The 18,001-nt window shown below is 41.1% G+C and overlaps 1 protein-coding gene across 6 annotated transcripts in view; it reads left to right on the top strand.

Annotated features, from left to right (window-relative positions):
* RAD51B (RAD51 paralog B) overlaps nt 1–18,001 on the top strand; it is a 382,679-nt gene that overhangs the window by 224,719 nt on the left and 139,959 nt on the right. For 5 of the 6 annotated variants that reach the window (XR_014584707.1, XR_014584708.1, XM_083836786.1 and 2 more), the window contains exon 9: nt 9,265–9,389. The exons of the other annotated variant lie outside the window; for it this stretch is intronic. Coding sequence is in view for 3 of the 5 variants with exons in the window: in XM_083836786.1 (XP_083692912.1) it covers nt 9,265–9,389 (125 nt within the window). In the remaining 2 variants the exon portion in view is untranslated. The remainder of the gene's footprint in view (nt 1–9,264; nt 9,390–18,001) is intronic. 6 annotated transcript variants of the gene reach the window in all.

Consider the following 18,001-nt stretch of genomic DNA (forward strand, 5'->3'; position numbering starts at 1 on the left):
ATTGTTGTTTGCGAAGGCTTTTTAGTCTATGCGAAGTATTTTGAGAAAGGTCCAGTGGCTGAATGGCAGTGCTAAGTTAATCAGGCAGTTAATCAAGCTAACTCGCGTGCTGGCAGTGGGCTGGCTGCAGCATCACAACATCCTCTGTGGCTCCTTAGCAGAATGTATTTCCCAAGGCAGACTTCAGTGCTCACTTAAAACTAACTTACTTATGCCTACTGTCCTTTTCTGTCTGCCATGTAGACGTACCATCAGACTGCTCCCCGGGAAGTGGACAGCCGTGTCAGAAACACCCTCAGTATGGTAGCACTAATTGGCCCTTTTATTGGCCACTTTATCGCACATTGAGTTCTCCATCAGAAACTTGACTCTCCCTCTTCCACCCCCTTCACCCTTCCGCGCTCTGCCTCTCAAATGTAATTTAAGGTTAATTTGCAGACTGGCTCCTACCTTTGCCTCGACTGCTGTTGCTTTTGCCTGCACTGTGTCAGTTTTGTGGGTACTGGAGATAAGCTGCCAAAACACTGTTTCTTTACCAGAACGTATTTTATGGAAAAAAATGTAGACTATGGGAATCCAGTCTGCGTTTCAGACCACAGCATCCGAACATGGCCATAATGCTGCGAGCTGCATTCTGAAACACTGCAGTTTCAAAACTGCATCTCTCTCTTCATCTCCCAGATGTATTAGTTTTTGTTCCGCCTTTATGGGATTTAGCCGTTTAGGCTTCCAGACTGTTATGGTTTGGTTTGTTGGTTTTTTTTGTCCTTGTCAGGGAGGAGTGTAACAGCTGGCTCATTTGGTTCTAGCCTGGAAAGTTCGGAAGTGGCAAATCCAGATGATGGGTAAACACTAGCAGAGACTGATGAATTTTAGCAGCTGAGATTAACCATCCTGGGAAAATCAGATACGATAATACCACGGTTGTGTAGGTCAGAGGCCTGAGGCTTGCAACAGGCAAGGCTTCAGTTGCTTTGACAGCATGATTTTAAATCTCCGTTCTTTATTCAAGCCTTAAGGGGCCTACACATGTGTAACTCTAGCATTCTGCCCCGTCCCTCCTACGTGCCTTCTGATTAATATCATGATCTGTTTAATTCCCTGAGGGAACTTAACAACAACAACAACAACAAAACAAAACAAAAAAACAGCAATAACTTGTAGCATGATTGGTGAGGTGATAATTGAAAGCATTTTCTGGTTCATAGGGCCCTAGCATTGCCAGATGCCATGATTGGGCAAGCTTTGTTTTTTAAACCTATGCATCCTTTATATGTGCATGCAGGCAAAATTCCAGCTGTTTCTTTTTTTCTTCCCCCTTAGAACTGTGGTTTGGGACTTTATTTTCTAGTCTTGGAGAGACAGGAAGAAGTGAGTGTATAGGATAGGTTAGATGGAAGAAGCTGCTCTAAGTTTTAGTGGTGAGCAATGTGGGAAAGAACTCTGGATACTGAGAATGGTGTAAATTTAGGACAATTCTAAATTTTTTTTTTAAAAAAAGAAGGAATTTCTCAAAATCTCTCGTTAGAAAGGGAAAGAGGGTGAGCTGAGGTTGTAGAAAGGTATCAGCTTATAACCACTGTCTTCTACTTGGTCTTCATCATCCCTCTCACGACAGGCCTACTTACTCAGTCACTTGCACTCAAAATGCAGGATCAGTAGAGTGTGGAAAGTGATCGATTTGTGGTACATCAGGCCACAGAAGCAAAAAATTCATGCTGGTAAAAAGAAAGAATCTGCTCCCAAGGATCTTTAATCCCAGATTCCCTGATTTGGGCTCTGTTTCAGGTGCTGTAAACCACCAGCTGTCTTCCCACCTCCACAGATCTCCTGAGACCTGACCATTTTGTTCATGGCTGGTAGATTGCCTGGCAAGAAATCAGACCAGCTGGATTTTCTCATTTCTTAATGTCAATTCCTTTTTTCAGGTCAGCAGACAGGAGTCTCTGTACTACCACGTGTGTGCTTCTCTCTGTGTCCATGTGTCTCAACTCAAAACAGAATCAACATGAACACACTGATGGCAGGCAAGGCGACTTGCTAGGGCAGCCCACGCTGACCATGGTGGGCACGCTGGTCAGTGGCAGTGGCATGAGATGAATAACACCAGCATCTGGCCAGTTCTCTGGAGGACTTCCTATGTCTTGACCTGGATGGAGGTGCCAGCTGAGTTTGCAGGATAGAATAACGGTTAATATTGCTTATTTGAAAAAGCTTCTAATGTTTTGTGGAGAATACTAGAAGACACGATTTATACACAGTTTTACTGCTCTGTCACGTATTTTGGTTTATTTTCTGTCATCCCCTAGGGAAGATTCCTTCTAAGTGGGAAATAAGCAGCAGCAGCAGCTAACAGGCTCTTAAACTGCAATTCTCATGAAAAGAAGGTCTTCAGGTCAGGAGCTATCATTTTGTTCTGTTTGTATGGTGTTTTGCATACTGCAGATGAGAGCTCTAGGAGTTGTCACATGCAATGGCTGTAAAAAAGACAGCAGAAAGAACCTTATTTTTCATGTAGTATCAGATTAGCATTGTAAAAATCACGCACAATATGAACACAGATACACAGGAATATACAATGGTAAGCAAAAAGTGTGAAAACTCACCTGTGTGGGATATATGAGGCGAACTGTGTTGTCCAAAATTAGTCAGTACATTCTCTTTTTGTCTCATTCATTGCTGTCTCTCCATAAGAACTTTGCAGCTGGAGTCTTAAGTGGCAATTTTCTGTCTCTCGATGATGACTGAATCAGAACAGCAGTTTCAGCATAGTCTTTAGTAGGCTCTTCACTTCTCTAGGAGTAACATAGCTACGTACTAGGGTTGGTCAAAAAAATTTCCGTTGAAATTGGTTTTTTGTTTTGTTTTAAACTGGGGGATTAGTAGGGGTTTATATTTAATATCTTTGATAAGTATATTTTGATGACTGTGCCACTGAAGAAAAAAGAGAAAACTAAATTACCTACCATTGACAATTTCAGTTTCAAACTAAAACATTTTTACTTATTGTTATTCCAGATTACTTCAGATTTTAATTAATCTTTTGGATTTTTTGCACAGATTTAGACTTACTAGTTGTTTGGAAGTAAAATTGATGGATTACCTCTCTTAATAAAAGAAAGCAAATAAACAGTTTAAAAGTAAGGATTTTTGCATGGCTAATTTTGTGGCCAAGCTTGATTCCTTACAGCAACAACTGGTTTTCTTGCCATATGTCCTAAGTAATAAAAGAGTGTGTGAAGGCAATACTGCCAATACTCAGCAAGCAAGTTTTGACTTTTCTCCCAAGATGACCTGGCACGCCTGCATGATACATTAACTGAAACAGAACCGTACAGTTAGAACAGGGAGAGACATTTTCTTTAGTGTCTGTACAAATCAGTAATTTGTGTTTACCTAGGTATGTATAGTTGTGCTTTGTCTTAAGTAAGTGATATTAAATGGTGGTCTAAGTATCTGCCTCCTGTTATTTTAAAGAACCTGTTGTGTTTTTGTTTGTTTGTTTGTTTGTTTGTTTTATCATCCTCAGCCATTGTCTCTTAGTTTAGTGTATGTTGAGGGCAGAGAGTATATGCCAGGAAGGGTTTGGACTGACATACCTTGGCTGACCAGTGCAGAGAGTGAGATGGTCACCAGTGCATGGTAAGAGAATCAGAGTCACCTTTGGCTCAAGAGAACAGTGCGGAGAAGGGCTGCAGATGGCAGAAGTCAGTGAGTGGGAGTTTGAAGAGCTCTGTGGTTAGTTACTTCACAGATGAGTTTGTCCTGTGGGTTGTTTTGTACTGTGTGATGGGTTTTTCCACCACTGGATATTTTTATACTTGTACTTTCTGAATAGGTGAAGATGGAAAAAAAAGACGGGTGTGGGTTTTTTCTTTCTTTTTTTTTTCTTTTTTTTCCCCCCTTCTGGTGTCATTGTTAGAGATCTGCACCAAAAATGCAGACTAAATGCAATTATGAGCTCTACCGATGAACCAGAACCCCTGTGCAAAGAAACTACACAGCCTGAGCAAGAGGGAAAGTACTTTCGTTCTTATTGCATGGTGTGCCGTTTTTGTTGATGTGCCATTTTTATTGAGCTCTGTAGTTTAATTCTTTATAAATATTTTCTCTGTACCTTTGGAGGGTTTTTTTTTCCTCCTTTCGATAAATCAAGCTTTTATCAAGATGATTTGCTGTTAAAATTTGAAAGATTTGGGGACTGGTAACTTCTGTATTTTGTTATTTCACTATTATTTTGTGCATCAGTCCCTTTTTGCATTCATTGGAAAAAGATTTTTGAATCATCAAATTGATAGAGCTTGCAAAAGTGGCCCAGTGATGGGTATGAACCTGTCAAGCAACAACTCTTTCATCTGGAAAGACGAAAATCTATATGAAAATGTGGGAAGGGTGGAATTCATTGCTCTTTGCAGTTATACCAACAAGGAACAGATTATATTTTTTTTAAATCAAGAGTATAATTTCATTCTGCCTGCAAGGACTCTTTGCATTTAAAAACGTTTCAAGCCTATTTTATTTCATTCAAGACAATGGTCTAGATATCCTAGGATTTTCATAGGATAAGACTAACGAAACTGAAAGTCCTTTATGACTAAATCCCCTTCAAGCATATTTGCAACAGTTGGGACTTGGTTACACAAGGAATTAATTTTTTAAGAAAATATGGTACCTCCTTCTATGTAGAGGAAGAGAAGGTCTTTCAGACCATGCCTGTACTTGCAATTCCCGGGTTGGACACGATAGAATAAACTCAGAATCGGCAGTGAGCTGAATAGCTTTAGTCCTCCTGTTCCCTCCACTGAAAAATGGAAGGTGGAATAAACCTCCTGCCCCCGTTCTGCCCATGTGTGGCGTTAATCTCAGTGACAACTGACTGACGGCTCCTGCCAGGGCAGCAGAGCCCAGAAGTTGTGCACCTCATCTCCTGTTTGGAAGCGCCGTTGCAGATCTCAGTTGAAGAATCACCCTTTTCTCTTTGGTTTGTTTTTCCCCTGGTTATGCGGAGTCATTTACTTTGCATTTGACTCAGACCACAAGGAGCTTTATTTTCACTTGTGACAGCTGCTCAGTGAGAGTGAAGCAGACAGTTCCTGCTTTGTTCTTGCATCCCAGCACAGATAGGCTCTCGGCGAGTGCCCCTGCTGGTGCCCTGAAGAACCCAATTCACAGGGGGCGGTAGAACAGGTACCTCGTGGTACTTGGCCTGTCTGATGCTGTGCTCTGTGATCAGTTTAAAGCGCTTTAAAGTAAAGAAAGGGGTACTTACTGGCATTGGAGTCACCACTTCATTTTACTTGAACTGGATCTGCACCAAGCAGGGGGTTGTTTAGAGGTCTTCTCCTACCCCCCTAGCATGCATCCTCATCTCCCCGTGCTAGGAGCCCATCTCTGCGCTTCCACGTGCCCACCCCCTTTCCCCGCTTACTGCCCCCCTTTCTTCCAGCCACAAACTGAGATCTGCCACTTCTCTCATCAGGCTGCCAGCCCCCTTTCCTTCCACCCCCTAGGTGGTCTTCCACCCACGTCCTGAGCAGAAACCCTAATGCCAGGACTGCTGCCCAGCCTGGATAAAGCCCCCTCCTGTCGCAGCTGGCACTCCGTACTGCTCTGAAGTGGTTCAGGTTAGACATGTGGGGACCTCTGAGCAGAGACCAAAGTCCTTTAGAGCCAAGGAGCCTTTAGGAGCCAGGTTCTTCATGGGCCAAGGCTGGTCTGATACTCCCATATCTAAGTCTGAAGATGCTGGGGTTCGGAAGATCAAGGCAATGCAGGCTGAAAAAGATCACTCTCTCTTTGAACAGTTTTATTTATCCACTTTCTCTAAGCTGTTCGTTAATGACGGAGTAGTGTTTGAAATAACAGAAAAGATAAGTCTGGCTTTTCTTTAGGGCCATGCTTGAATATAAATCTATTTTCTTAGCATATCGTCTTTCCTTCCTCTGAGACGTTTGCTATCTTTTTGTGTTTAGAGCAAGGAGAAGGAAAGAAGCATATCCTGCCACTATCCTTGAACTTCTCTGCAAAGCTGGCGCTGCTTCCCCTGCATTTAGCTCACTTCTTGTTGGTTTGCCTCTCTGTCTGCCTAATGCATCAGATTGCAGGAGGATCCCGTATAAAATGGAAACCTTTCCTGTGAGGCATTCCTTTCCATCCTGTAAAAAGTCTTCACTGTAACTTTGCTCCAGGCTTACTAACCACTTTGCACCAGAGTCATAAATTTGAATAACTTCGTGGAAGAGGATTTGCCTGAAAGTGGGTCACACACAGCCCTCTTCAGACAGGGGCTGACACAGCGTGGTACAGTAGGCTTTCTCCTGTATAATAAAATAAACTAAACTACAGCAATTAGCTTGCTTGTTCTGCCACAAGCCTCACACCTCTAGCGCTTCTGTTCGCTTTGGTACAGGTTTCAGGCCTGCAAGGAATGCAGAATTAGGAATTGCTGGGGAGCCGTGCCTCCTGTGTGTCACCAGGCTCCAGACTTTTAACCGCTTACGTGCCCGGTTCAGGACCACAACAGCAAGATGTTGCTCTGCGTTAGCTACTCGTAGAGAGACAGACTTCTGCTGCTGTTTTAAGCCAACAATAGCTGCTTTTGGAGCGTCTGGGCTTTTTGTCTGTAGTCCTAGGTCCTCAGGCAGTTCTGTGCCCACCAGAGCTGACCTTGAGCTGCCTCCGTTGAATTTTGTGGTTCCTACCCATTTCTAGCAGGTGGGAAAGGACAGTGCCAGCTACAGGAGGAACTTTTGGCTTCTTCTGTTTGATAAAGAGAGGATTGCGAGGCTTTAAAGCTGCTTCTCTTTTTTTCATTCTACCTTAGCCTGTTGGTACAGTAATGATATTTTACTTCTGTGGTGGAGGCATTTTGCAGAACTTAATGAACTTAATTAAGTAACTTGGTTTCAGTCATTTTAAGGGAATGGAATACAGACCTCCCAGCACCCTGCTTTTAACACTTGAACCTGTTCTTCCCTCCATCTGGCAAATTAAATCAGAAATGTAGATGAAGAGAAATTATTCTTGCCAGCTCATCCACCTTCCCAATGCAGCTTGGTTAGGCTAATTAACAGAATAGCATTCTTGATGCTGCAACTTCCAGTTAGGTGCTCCTGGGGTGTGTTATTCAGGCAGAAGTCTGATGCCTATCAAGATACGAATACCTTTGTTCTGGGGAAAGAAAAGCAGCCATCAAGCAGCCATCCTTGCTGGATGGCACAGTTATAGACTGTTCTCAAACTGGAACAGGTTTTGTTCAGAAGTGGATATTGTGCGTGCTGCAGGGAGTTACCGTGATGTGGGAAGTAATTCAGTCAAGTACCAAGTCCAGGCTCCTATCAAACTATTGGCTTGAACCAGGTGCTTCCCTATTTTCTTTTGTAGACCCTAAACATTTAAAGACCTAATTCAAAGCTGATGTCTATTCAACCTTGAATTACTCAGGGAAGGCTGGAGGGGAGGTTTGAGGTCTTCAGATGGGTCCTTTAGTGCACTGCAGTGATTCCAGCCCCTTCTCTCCAACCTGCTTCTCTCCTCTGCCTAATGCAGTCTCATACAATATCCACATCGTTTGCAAGCTACCAGTAGTGATATAAATAATGATTTTTACTGCATGATAGTAATTTTTGGTCTTGCCCTTTCTAGATATTTTACCAAATCATAAGCTTAAGCAAATGAAGAAACTGTGTTTCTGCTCTGAATAGTTCGGGGGGGTTGGAAGTAACAAAACCTATAACCTTACAGATGTAAAAGCAATTAAGGGTCTTAGGCTGAATCTTCCAGAAACTCTGCTGGGGCATGAGATGACTTTGTCATCTCAGTACAGTATTGCTTCCAAAACCTAGTACTTACAATTTAAGTTTCAACATATACTGTTGCATTGCTGATTGTTTTGACAGAAACTTAAGACTGCTCTGAAATTTGTATTGCAGAGTCAGTGCAATACTTTTTTTTTTTTGTAGTCTATTTTTGCCCTTTGAAACATCAGCTTGTAGCAAGCTGAAATATTTCTTTAAGAGCTGTGACTGGCTCTACCAGGGCATAGAAGTTAGAGCTGTCATACTATATAATCTGCTTTTTTACACTCTAATAATCTTTTCCACTGTTTTCTTTCAAGTTCTTGTCTGGTCTAACTTTAATTGACTCACTTGACCAGGATTTCATGACCATCCTGAGGAAGCAGTTTTGTTTTTTTGCCTGATAGATGTTGTAATTTTTTGTTGCCTTAATTTTGTGGCAGTTTCATTTGTTGTGTGATAGACGACAGGAAGTTTCCTTTCTTTAAATCCAACTTTCTCTCATTCAACTTCAGGCCAACACTCATAGCTTTTAAACATTACACGGTGACTGTCTCAAACAGTTCAGTTTTCAGCTTGCTGATTATCATTTATATCCACAAAACAATTTGTTTGTTTGTTTTCTAAATTTCTTTGAATTGCCTGTTTTGCTCAGTTCTTGAAGTGTCATTTGAAATATAAGCAAATCAACCATCTACCTGTTCATCTTGCGCAGAAGTTGTGGTAAACAAAGGTGAAGGGCTTGGGCACCTACCTGCTTGCGTCTGTATGTGTATGTATGAGTGGGTTCTCTGGCTTCAGTGCTAGAGAACTCAGGTGAAATGACAATTCAGCAAGCTGGGTCATGCTGCATTACTTGAAACACTTCTTTATGTTATCATTGCTTATCACAGCAAAGTGCATTTTCCTTCAGGGTTATATAAAGTTCATATAATTTCCACGACACCAGAATGGTATTTTACAGTTAAGGGGCTCCTTGCTTTGTGGGGGTTGCCTGCTTGCACAAAACAATATATTAATGTTTAGATCAGAGTATTGTTGCACCGCATTCTGCTCCTTTAAATTCACTTTTCATTGTTTAGTTATATGTATGCTGTCACTCTGCTGGCCTGCTTCCCTGTGCCCACAGAAAGCTGGTTTGCTTGGAGATATGACTAAAAAGGCAAACACAAGTGTGTCCCAAGCACGGTGCACCTCTGGATATTTAGGAAAATATACTGATCTCTACAGGAAGGTACTGGCTACTGTGCAACATATCCTCAATTCTTGGCATTTCATGTAGGTACCAGAGGGTGAGATGGAGAACTCACACTGCAGTTGTATAGATAAATCGGAATGGTAGGAATTTCATGCAATACTATTTGTTAAGCACAACTTGTGATTACTTAGTTTGGGGAAAGACCTGAGATATCTGATCAGAGTTTCCGTGTCTGTGGTGCGGTCCTGATGCAGTTTCTTTCATAATCAGTTTCAGGAGCACCTGGAAGCGGGAAGAAGGAGTCTGGTTGTGTGACAGCAGCCCTTGGCAACACGTGGAGTCACAGCGTCAACACCAGGCTCATACTGCAGTATCACGACTTGCCAACAAGACAGGTGAGAACCTGATGACAAAGAGAATTTAAATTAAGCCACACAAGCAGTGCCTGATCACTTGGGCTAACTGTACTTCAGCCCATGCGGTTGTTATGATCTGTGTGTTGAGAAGAGACCAATTGCTTATCTGGGGTGGAGGGTGGTCAGTGTCCTTTGCATTTTGGGGTTGGCCAGTTCTCCAGTGCCTCCCTGTGTTAGATGCGTTATCTGAATCACAGGACCTAGTGTGTGTTGGCACAGGCGTGCAAATTCCTTGAGCTTTTAGGGCATCGCATATTGTGGAGATGAAGGTAATCCTTAAAGTGCTCTTTCCTGTACAAGGGTTTTGGGGCAGGACTGGGAAGTTAGTCCTTTTGGTACCATAATTTTTTTGCTGTCATCTTTTCCACTCTTGTGCCAAATTTCTGCTGTGACTGTTAGGATAGGGAGCGCTCTATCTCCTGCAGCTACTGTTTGCAAGTGGAGGCTTGCTGCCTGCACCAGCAAGCTTAACTTTGAGCAGTAAATATGGCAGCAATTTTCCAGAAGTATGTCTGCGAAAAAAAGAATGCTCACCCTTTTCACTGAGAGATTTCATGCTTTTGAATGAAACATAGTAGCATTTTTGCCTGCAATCTTCACCTCTTTATTAAAAAAAAAAAAACTGTGAAAAGCTAGGAGGCAAGACGTTTGGGGTTTGATTGAGGGAATGACTTTTTTTTTTGTTTTTAAAAACATCATAACCCATGATTTCATCTGTCCTTTGGGATATCTGCGGTTATAGTTGCTTTTGGCTTTGTCTATTCTGTTTTTGCATTGATGTAACTCTTTCCAAAGGCTGTGACCCTCAGTCTTAATGTTATTGATTTTCTGTCCGTTAAAAGTAGAGTACTGTCAGAAAAAGTGCTATGCAAAATTTGTACCATCTTATTCCTATAGCGTTATTACCCACACGTGTTCTAATTAGAGCTCCTGGTTTTGCTGCCACAACGCAAGGTTTCTCACTTTTAGGTTGCAGTCTTTAGAGCCAGAGGAGAGAAAGTCATTCTGTTTTATTCTGCTCATTATGAGTAAAATTATAAAGATGGCACTTCTGTTCCTGCGAGGAGTGTACAATGAAGCAGAAGTGGTCCTCTGGATTCTCAGGTAGCAGGTTAAGTGTGTCAAATACAGTTAGAAGAGGGATCTTCTGGACTTGCATCTAGAGATTGTCCACAGTTGAATATAAACATGCTCGTACTGCTGCTCTTATTCTGGACTGTAATGAGTTTTCCCTTATTACATATGTGTGCAAAATATAAAGCTCTTCACAAATTTTGTGGATCTCTTTGGAGATACATGAGAGGTGCAACTGGCAAAGGCAAAAAGGAGAGAGTGGGCAAGAGACTGGGCAGTGTGCTACTTCATGCTACACAAAGTCAACTAAAAAGGTTTAAGAACTTTCCTCTGACGGTGGAAAGAGGCAGCAGTTCCTCTAAAGAATATTCATGTATTACGTGTACTTTTTCTTGATTTTGTTTGAGAAGTATTAGATCATAAGTGTATGAAGTGTTATTTTCAAGCCTGTATAGTTCCATATGTTACGATGCACTTAACAAAAGTGCAGTTTTAGTCACTGTTCTTAACTCAGTTTTATCAGCTGCAGCCCCTTGCTTCCATGTAACACCATAGGCTGACTCTATTGCAGTTAAGTAGAAGGACTAAATCTACAGTCAGGAAAAACAGCTTTAGTAAATCCTATATATATTATTAAAGGCAAAGTAATCTGAAACAGAAGTGTGACATAAATAGTTATATATCTGTGAAGTCCATGAATGAAACAGGATATATGAATTATATCTTGTAAATATTTTCTTGCTGCTGCTGTCTGTCTCCTTTTTTTAGATAAATTGTCTTTTCTTCAAGTCATACAAATCTTTCAGCAAGACATAGAGTTTCAAGTAGAAGAGGGCATCTAGAGTTACCCCACCTGCAGCAGGACTGTATTGATAAAATTACTAAAATTTTGCACACATGTTCCTTTATAACTGTTTTATACCCACTTTCTGAATTGAATCGTGAATAAAGGTTCCTCAGTTCCTGAGATGCCATTTCAGTCATCATAAGGTGGGTCTGTCAGGAGGTATTGGATATCACCGCTTTGAAAATCAGCACTTTTTAAGGAAGCTTAAGTTGGAGGTTCAAAATTTCCAAGTCAGTAATCATTTTTACAAATTCTCATATTCCTTTATATATATATAGGAGCTCAAGATTATCTCTGTAGTCAAAATTATCTTTCCTTGGTTTTAAGTGAAATTTAGACCCAGGAAATTAATGAAAGAATGCAATTGGTCAAGAGATCTGGGTGAAAACTAGGGCAGAAACAAGTTTTCCCTGCCTTTCACACCTAGCGACCCTATAGAATCAGCACTATTAAGGGCAAAACCTGTGTTTTATTCTGACTTGCACAGTGGACGCGTTTTATTTTCTTTAAAATGCAAGAGAATTCTTTCTCTCTTCAGTCACGTTACAGCTTGAGGAAGATCTTCCTGGCTCTGCCTTCTCTCCCTCTTTCCCTGGAGGAGCTGGGGCTGTAGTGACAGTCTGAGTGATCTTCCCTTACATTTGACTTGCACAGTAATAGAGCCAGCGTGTTTGTTCCCACTGGGAAATCTTACCTGTCAAGAGAAAAATCAACACTTGAGGTGTGCTGGGCCATGAGGCCCGAGGGTGGTGTTCTTCAAAATGTGAAGATATAATCATCACGGAGGATTGAAGCAAGCAGCTCGCAGGAAACACAGGATCTCCTGGGCAGCACAGCCCACTGTTTTGCTAGATGTTTGTTCTCACTCGTGCAGTTCTGAGTTCTGGGAAAGCTTGGGGATGGTGCCGTAGCCTGCAGACCTGAAACTTTGGGGAATGCCAGGGCAGCAAGTGGCAGAAAGAGTATGTAACAAATCTAGGGAAATCAAGCATAGAGTTTCTACACAGGAGTTCTTGAAATTTGAGTAAGAGATTCCTTCATTTTGTTTGTCCTGCAGACATTTTTTCAGCCAACTCTCCCTTTTTCCACCCCACCCTCCACATGTCTGTTGAACATTAATAAGACGACAGCCAATTCAGCGAAGTAATGAAATTTCTGGAACATCTTTCCTGCCTTCAAAACAATTAGCTTTGCTTTATTGCTTGGATAGGAACAGGTTTCTTAAGCTGATGAACTTTCCTCGTTTGTCCCCTTCTAGAAGGCAGTGTTCTGGCTTTGGTTTCCTCCAGGACAGAAGCAACGCCACAGAGGGAGAGGGCAGGAGCAGGTTTCCAGGCTGCACTTGAATTAGTTGTTCCATCAAAACCCACCGGTGTGGACTGCAGCAGGAGTCTTCCAGCTGCTGAGGTGGGGCTGAAGCTGCAGGAAGCCCAAAGCAGCACGGTGGTTTAAGAGCTTGGGAGAAAGTGGGAGAAGTTAATCAGTTTACACAAACGTGTTCATGAAGGGAACTTGCTATTATCTGTTGGGTATATGGATACTGATGCTTGGTTCTCCCCAAGGAGTCTTGCAAGTCATTAACCTTGACATTTGTTTTCCTGAATTCCATACATAAACATGCAGGCCCTTTGAGTCTGGGCCAAAACCAACGGGGCTGCGCTAGGAACTATCAGACTCCTCGGTTACCCCTATGCTTATAATTATCCTTCTTTCCTGAAATGGAGTCAGCAGGCTCCAAGATTACTGTTTTCATGTGTGCTCAGCTGTCTTTGGGGGACAGCATGGTAGGGTTTTAATAAGTTGACATGCTATATTTAACATTTTATTTTTGTCTGTTGGAGACAGGGTGCTGGATTAAGTGAAACACTGGCCAGATCTGGTATGGCAACTTCTATGGGCCTGGTTTATTTTATAGTTTCCAAGGGATTTGTGAGACTCATAGTACAGCATTAATGGCTATAATGTGTTTTGAATTCTCAGATGGAAAGTGCTATAGAAGCACAGGGTGTTATTTTATAACAAATCAATGTTCTCGTGGTGTTTTAAAGAAAGAGCATTTAGGATTGAGATACAGGCTAGAGCTTTTGAGTCATGCCAGGTAGTTGTTGTACAGCTCTTTTTCTGCTTCAGGTAAAGTGTTTCAAAGGGATAAGCATATTTATGGTGACTCAGTCTTAAAACAAAACAGAAAGCCATCTCTCATTCAGACTAATAATGCCAGACATAACTTTTGTTGTGTCCTTGGTTACAGAACAGCTGTTTTGTCTTGGTCTGCTCAGTATCATATGAATAAGCCCTGAATAAGCATTCCAAAATTGTGATGGTGAAGTAACCATGGTATTGCGTGGGGAAGGACTGGGAGAGAGAAGGGGAGTGGGGACCAAGTTTCTTGTATATGTGACTCACTAAGGCTTCAAAATGTACATGATACCAGATTTACCTCTCCCTGTAAAACACTGAGGATAGTTGTTATACGGACCCTGTAGCTGTCCGGTTTAAAAGATAATATCAAGTGAGGTTTTCATCCATAAAAAGGGAAGCAAATAACCTGCAGAAAATAAAGGAATTACAAACAGACCAAGTAGGCCAAGAAAGAAACATGCACTAAGTGCTAACTGGGGTTAAGACTTTCTAAATTTTGCCTTAATAATTTAGAGGAGAACAAGGACAGTAATGAAATTTGGAAACAGCATCGAAATTTTTTGTATCACAGCTTAATCAAAGATTGTAGCCTCATACTATAAAGGTTTCTATATACTTTGGTGAGATGATAATGTTTACTGGGAAGAAAGAAGAAGCAATGAAATACAAGTTGATGAAATGTACTGAAATCACTGGGAGATGGAAGGAATAATGCTTAATACAAATAAAATACAAAAGTATTGGTGTGTTTTCTTGTACTAACTTTGTAACATTTATATATGAATACTAAAGCAAATGGAGATGGAGAAGAAGCAATGAAAAAAAATCAGTAGTTTTAAAATACTTTTGGAGCCAGATGAGGAAGCTGGAGGTGGCCACTGGTATTGAGAAATGCAGACAGAAAGCTTTTCACCTACTTGAGTGGGAACAGAGAAGCAGCTAGTTCAGTCTTCGACACAGCGAGGGGAGAAAGAGCCCACAGAGAACTGGGCACTGAAATCAGTGTTTGGCCAAAGAAGGTGACGGAGGATGTATGAAGGTTGCCCATAGCTGTGTGTGAGGCAAGAAGTATGGTTCTTTACATTCTGTCTTCTGCTGAGCTAGGATTTGGGGAGACTCAGGAAAGGAAATTTCAGGACCCTAGGCAAGAACAGAAGAGAGCTCTGCCTGTGCATTTTTAGCAGAAGTACTAGGACAAATGAAGTGCCATTTAGCAGCTTCAATCTGTGCTGAGAAAACCTGACTGTGTATGCTATATGAATCATGTGCACAGTACAGTAATGCAAATTATGTACATAGTGCAGTACTTTTTTTCAAATGTGTAGACATGAGAAAATCTGCAGATGACAGTGGATACTGAGCTTCAGTAAGCAGTGATAGAAAAGGGATGTGGCTATTGGGTTGTGTCAAAATGGAAGTGATAGAAAGTGTTTATCTGTTCTAAGCCATCTCAATATATAATATCTGTATCATATGGAAAATCAACTCTGTGAAAGCACAGAGACACAGACTTTTTAAGTCAAGGAAGAATGATGCCATGGAGTCATGCAAAAGGTAGGAAAATTTGCAGGAAAATAGATTTTTCTCAGGTGAGATTATTTTTTTGTGGTTCTGCCTTATGGAGAACGTTGCTTTTGAAGAAATAGCTGTGGAATGACTGCAGGAATACTGGTTTGAGTTCTGCAAACCCTTCCATTAAAAATCAAAATTCTTCAAGACAGACTTCTGTCTCACCCCTACCATCTTTTGAATCTTTTGAGTCAAGATGCAATGAAAGGTTGTTATGGGCTCAGATTTTAACACATGGGTACAAACCACATCCTTTAAATTCATAATTAAGTAGCTTATTTTTTTTTTCTGATAAAAAGTCTCTAAACCGCTAACTCTAGCAACAGAAATCTTTTGCTTATCCATAGATGATATACAAGCATAAGCAGCAATATGACCGTGAGTTGCATGTGAACAGGATAAAACTGGACACAATGCATGATTGTAGCATAAACAGATGATTATCGATGCAGTATGTTAGTGACTTAATCCAGCAAAAGTGCCAAATGAAAGGATGCCATAAAAATAGAGAAGGTTCATTAACAAGTATCTAGAGCTCAAACATCACTAGATCACTTACTTTCCTGACTTCTATGTTTGTTCATCTCTCTGTTGTTTGCAGTAAGCTTTCTTCTTAATGGACTTGTGGGAGATGGTTATACAATATAAACATCACTGCAGTCCTGTCTGAATTAAATGGGGAGGGATTTATGGTCTTCTCCGGTTAACAGGACACTTTTATACAGAGAAGAACTTTTCCATCAGTCTTGAACAAGAACTCATTTACTCAGGTGCTTATATAACACTAATCAACTTGTTATCAAAAAATCCAAATAGAAACGAGAGGACATTAGATAAAATTGAAAAGAACAGAAGGAAACCTTTAAATGGTTTATATTTTTCTCTGTTCTTTTTAAATTAGCTTTGCAGTTTTTCTTAATGAAGATTATTCTAATGCTAGATTGACAAAACATAGCAGCAGCTGTGCAAACTTCAAACACGTCGGTCTGTAGTTCGAAACGTCCTTAACAAAGAAGCAGGAATATCTCTGAGGTAGAGTCAAACTCATTAAATAAGTTATACCAACTCTTCCTGCTGAGGCTGGTGGCAGGGGTGGGTGCTTGCCACCAGGGACTGAACTGCCTCGTCCCAGTTGTTTCTGACTGAGCGGCCAGTCAGCTTGCAGAGGAGACTCCTCTTTGCTTGCTGCCAACCTGCACTGGTTACGAGTTTACCATAACATAATACATTATATTTTCAAATTACTATGCAAGCATTTGCTGACTGATCTCCACAATACCCCTGCCAGGTTCTCATACCGAGGGAACAGACTCAGAGATAAGGAACTTGCCAGAGTAAGTCATTTGCAGCTGGGAACAGAGCTGGAATCTCTTCACTGCCATTTATGTGCCACTGAGCAGGATCTTGCTCAACCCTTGCTGCCTGCGTTTCAGGCACTTAAGAGGTTTTTGTATCACCTTATAGTACGTAGTTCCTTGGCTGTGAAGGCACTGCTCCTGCTTCCCTCTCCAGTTCTCTGTTTGATTTAACTCATCCGCTGCACTAGTTTTTACTGTGGCCTTTATGTCACCAACTTCTCTCTCCTTAGCGTGCCATAAACGTCTCTTCATCAATGTTCACCATTAATAAAAATTAACATAGCTGAGACTGTGCCTTGAGCTTTATTGCAAAACTCTCTCTCCACTCCCTTGTTCCCAGTTTCTGTTGATACCATGGCTGATTTTTCAGTCTCTGAGGCCTTGGCTCTAGAAGTCACTTTGCATTCCTTCCTCTCTCCTGTTTGTAGACTTCAAAACTGCTCCAAGTTGCAAGATCATAACAAAGTGAATATTTAGCATGTCAATTTTTAGATAACTGAAATGCTTGTTCAGACCCTTATCTGCCACCCTGAATAATGCAACATCTTCATTTATAGTATTATCAACCCCCATATTCCTTTTCCTCTTCCAAACCAGAACAAAAAACAGAATTGTTACCGTGGTGTGACCAACATAGTCACAGTGACACTATTTGTTTAATTTTTACATACTTTCTCACTTCCATAACTGGAACAATGGCCTTTGGCCTTGTTCTGATTGATAATTGTGCACCTCCATATTAATCAGCACAGTTCTCAGAGATGAGGGCTAGGTCTCCTGTTCTTTATTGGGAACCGCTTAAAGACCAGGATTGGAGGGGTAAGATTAGTAAAATCTGTTCTGAATCTAAACAGAGAACTTCAGCCTGTGAGGCTGTTAGTCCAATGCCTTTTACAAACACTGTATTTACAGTTCACTAAAACAGCATCAAAATAGGAGAAAGAACCAGATATGACATTCAGGCTATGGTCCGAATTGTCTGAAAAATGCTTTGTTTGTAAGCTTAAGCCTGTTTGCGGAGAGGGAATGAACACAAATTCCCATCCTGTTTATATAGAATCACTTTTCTGATTTTGATTGGACTTCAGTGTGAGCTTTCCCCTCAAAGCAGAGTGGAATTAACCTAGGGCAGATTCTCTCATCAATATCTGAAATGTCATTGCTCCTAACATCAGAGTGGCAATGACCAAAGTTGTTTATCCTTGGAATGCCTTGGCAAATCCTCCTGCCTCCTGTCTTTTACCAGATCCCCTCTTCTTTCTTCTTGTAATTGAAAACAACCAAACTAAAATGCCTAACTGAAATTTAAGTGTTTATTATTTAGAAAAGCTTTGTTAAGTTTGTCTTGGAATATAGCATACTGAAAGTTGGGAGGAATTTCTAATCGAGAAAAAGATCAGGATAGCATTGTGAAGGAACTGGGCAAGCTTAAATTGTGAAAGTGTGGTGGAATGTAAGACATGAGATAAATAATACGTAAAATAATACTGGGCATTATAAATTTGTTTCTGCTTTACATGAGGAGCATACCAGCTGGAAGTGAAGCTAATACTGGAGTGTTTTAGTTTATCACAGGATAACTAAGTCAAAAGTGCAATGCA

This window comes from Anser anser (assembly GCF_964211835.1).
Source record: "Anser anser genome assembly, chromosome: 5".
Lineage (NCBI taxonomy): Eukaryota > Metazoa > Chordata > Aves > Anseriformes > Anatidae > Anser > Anser anser.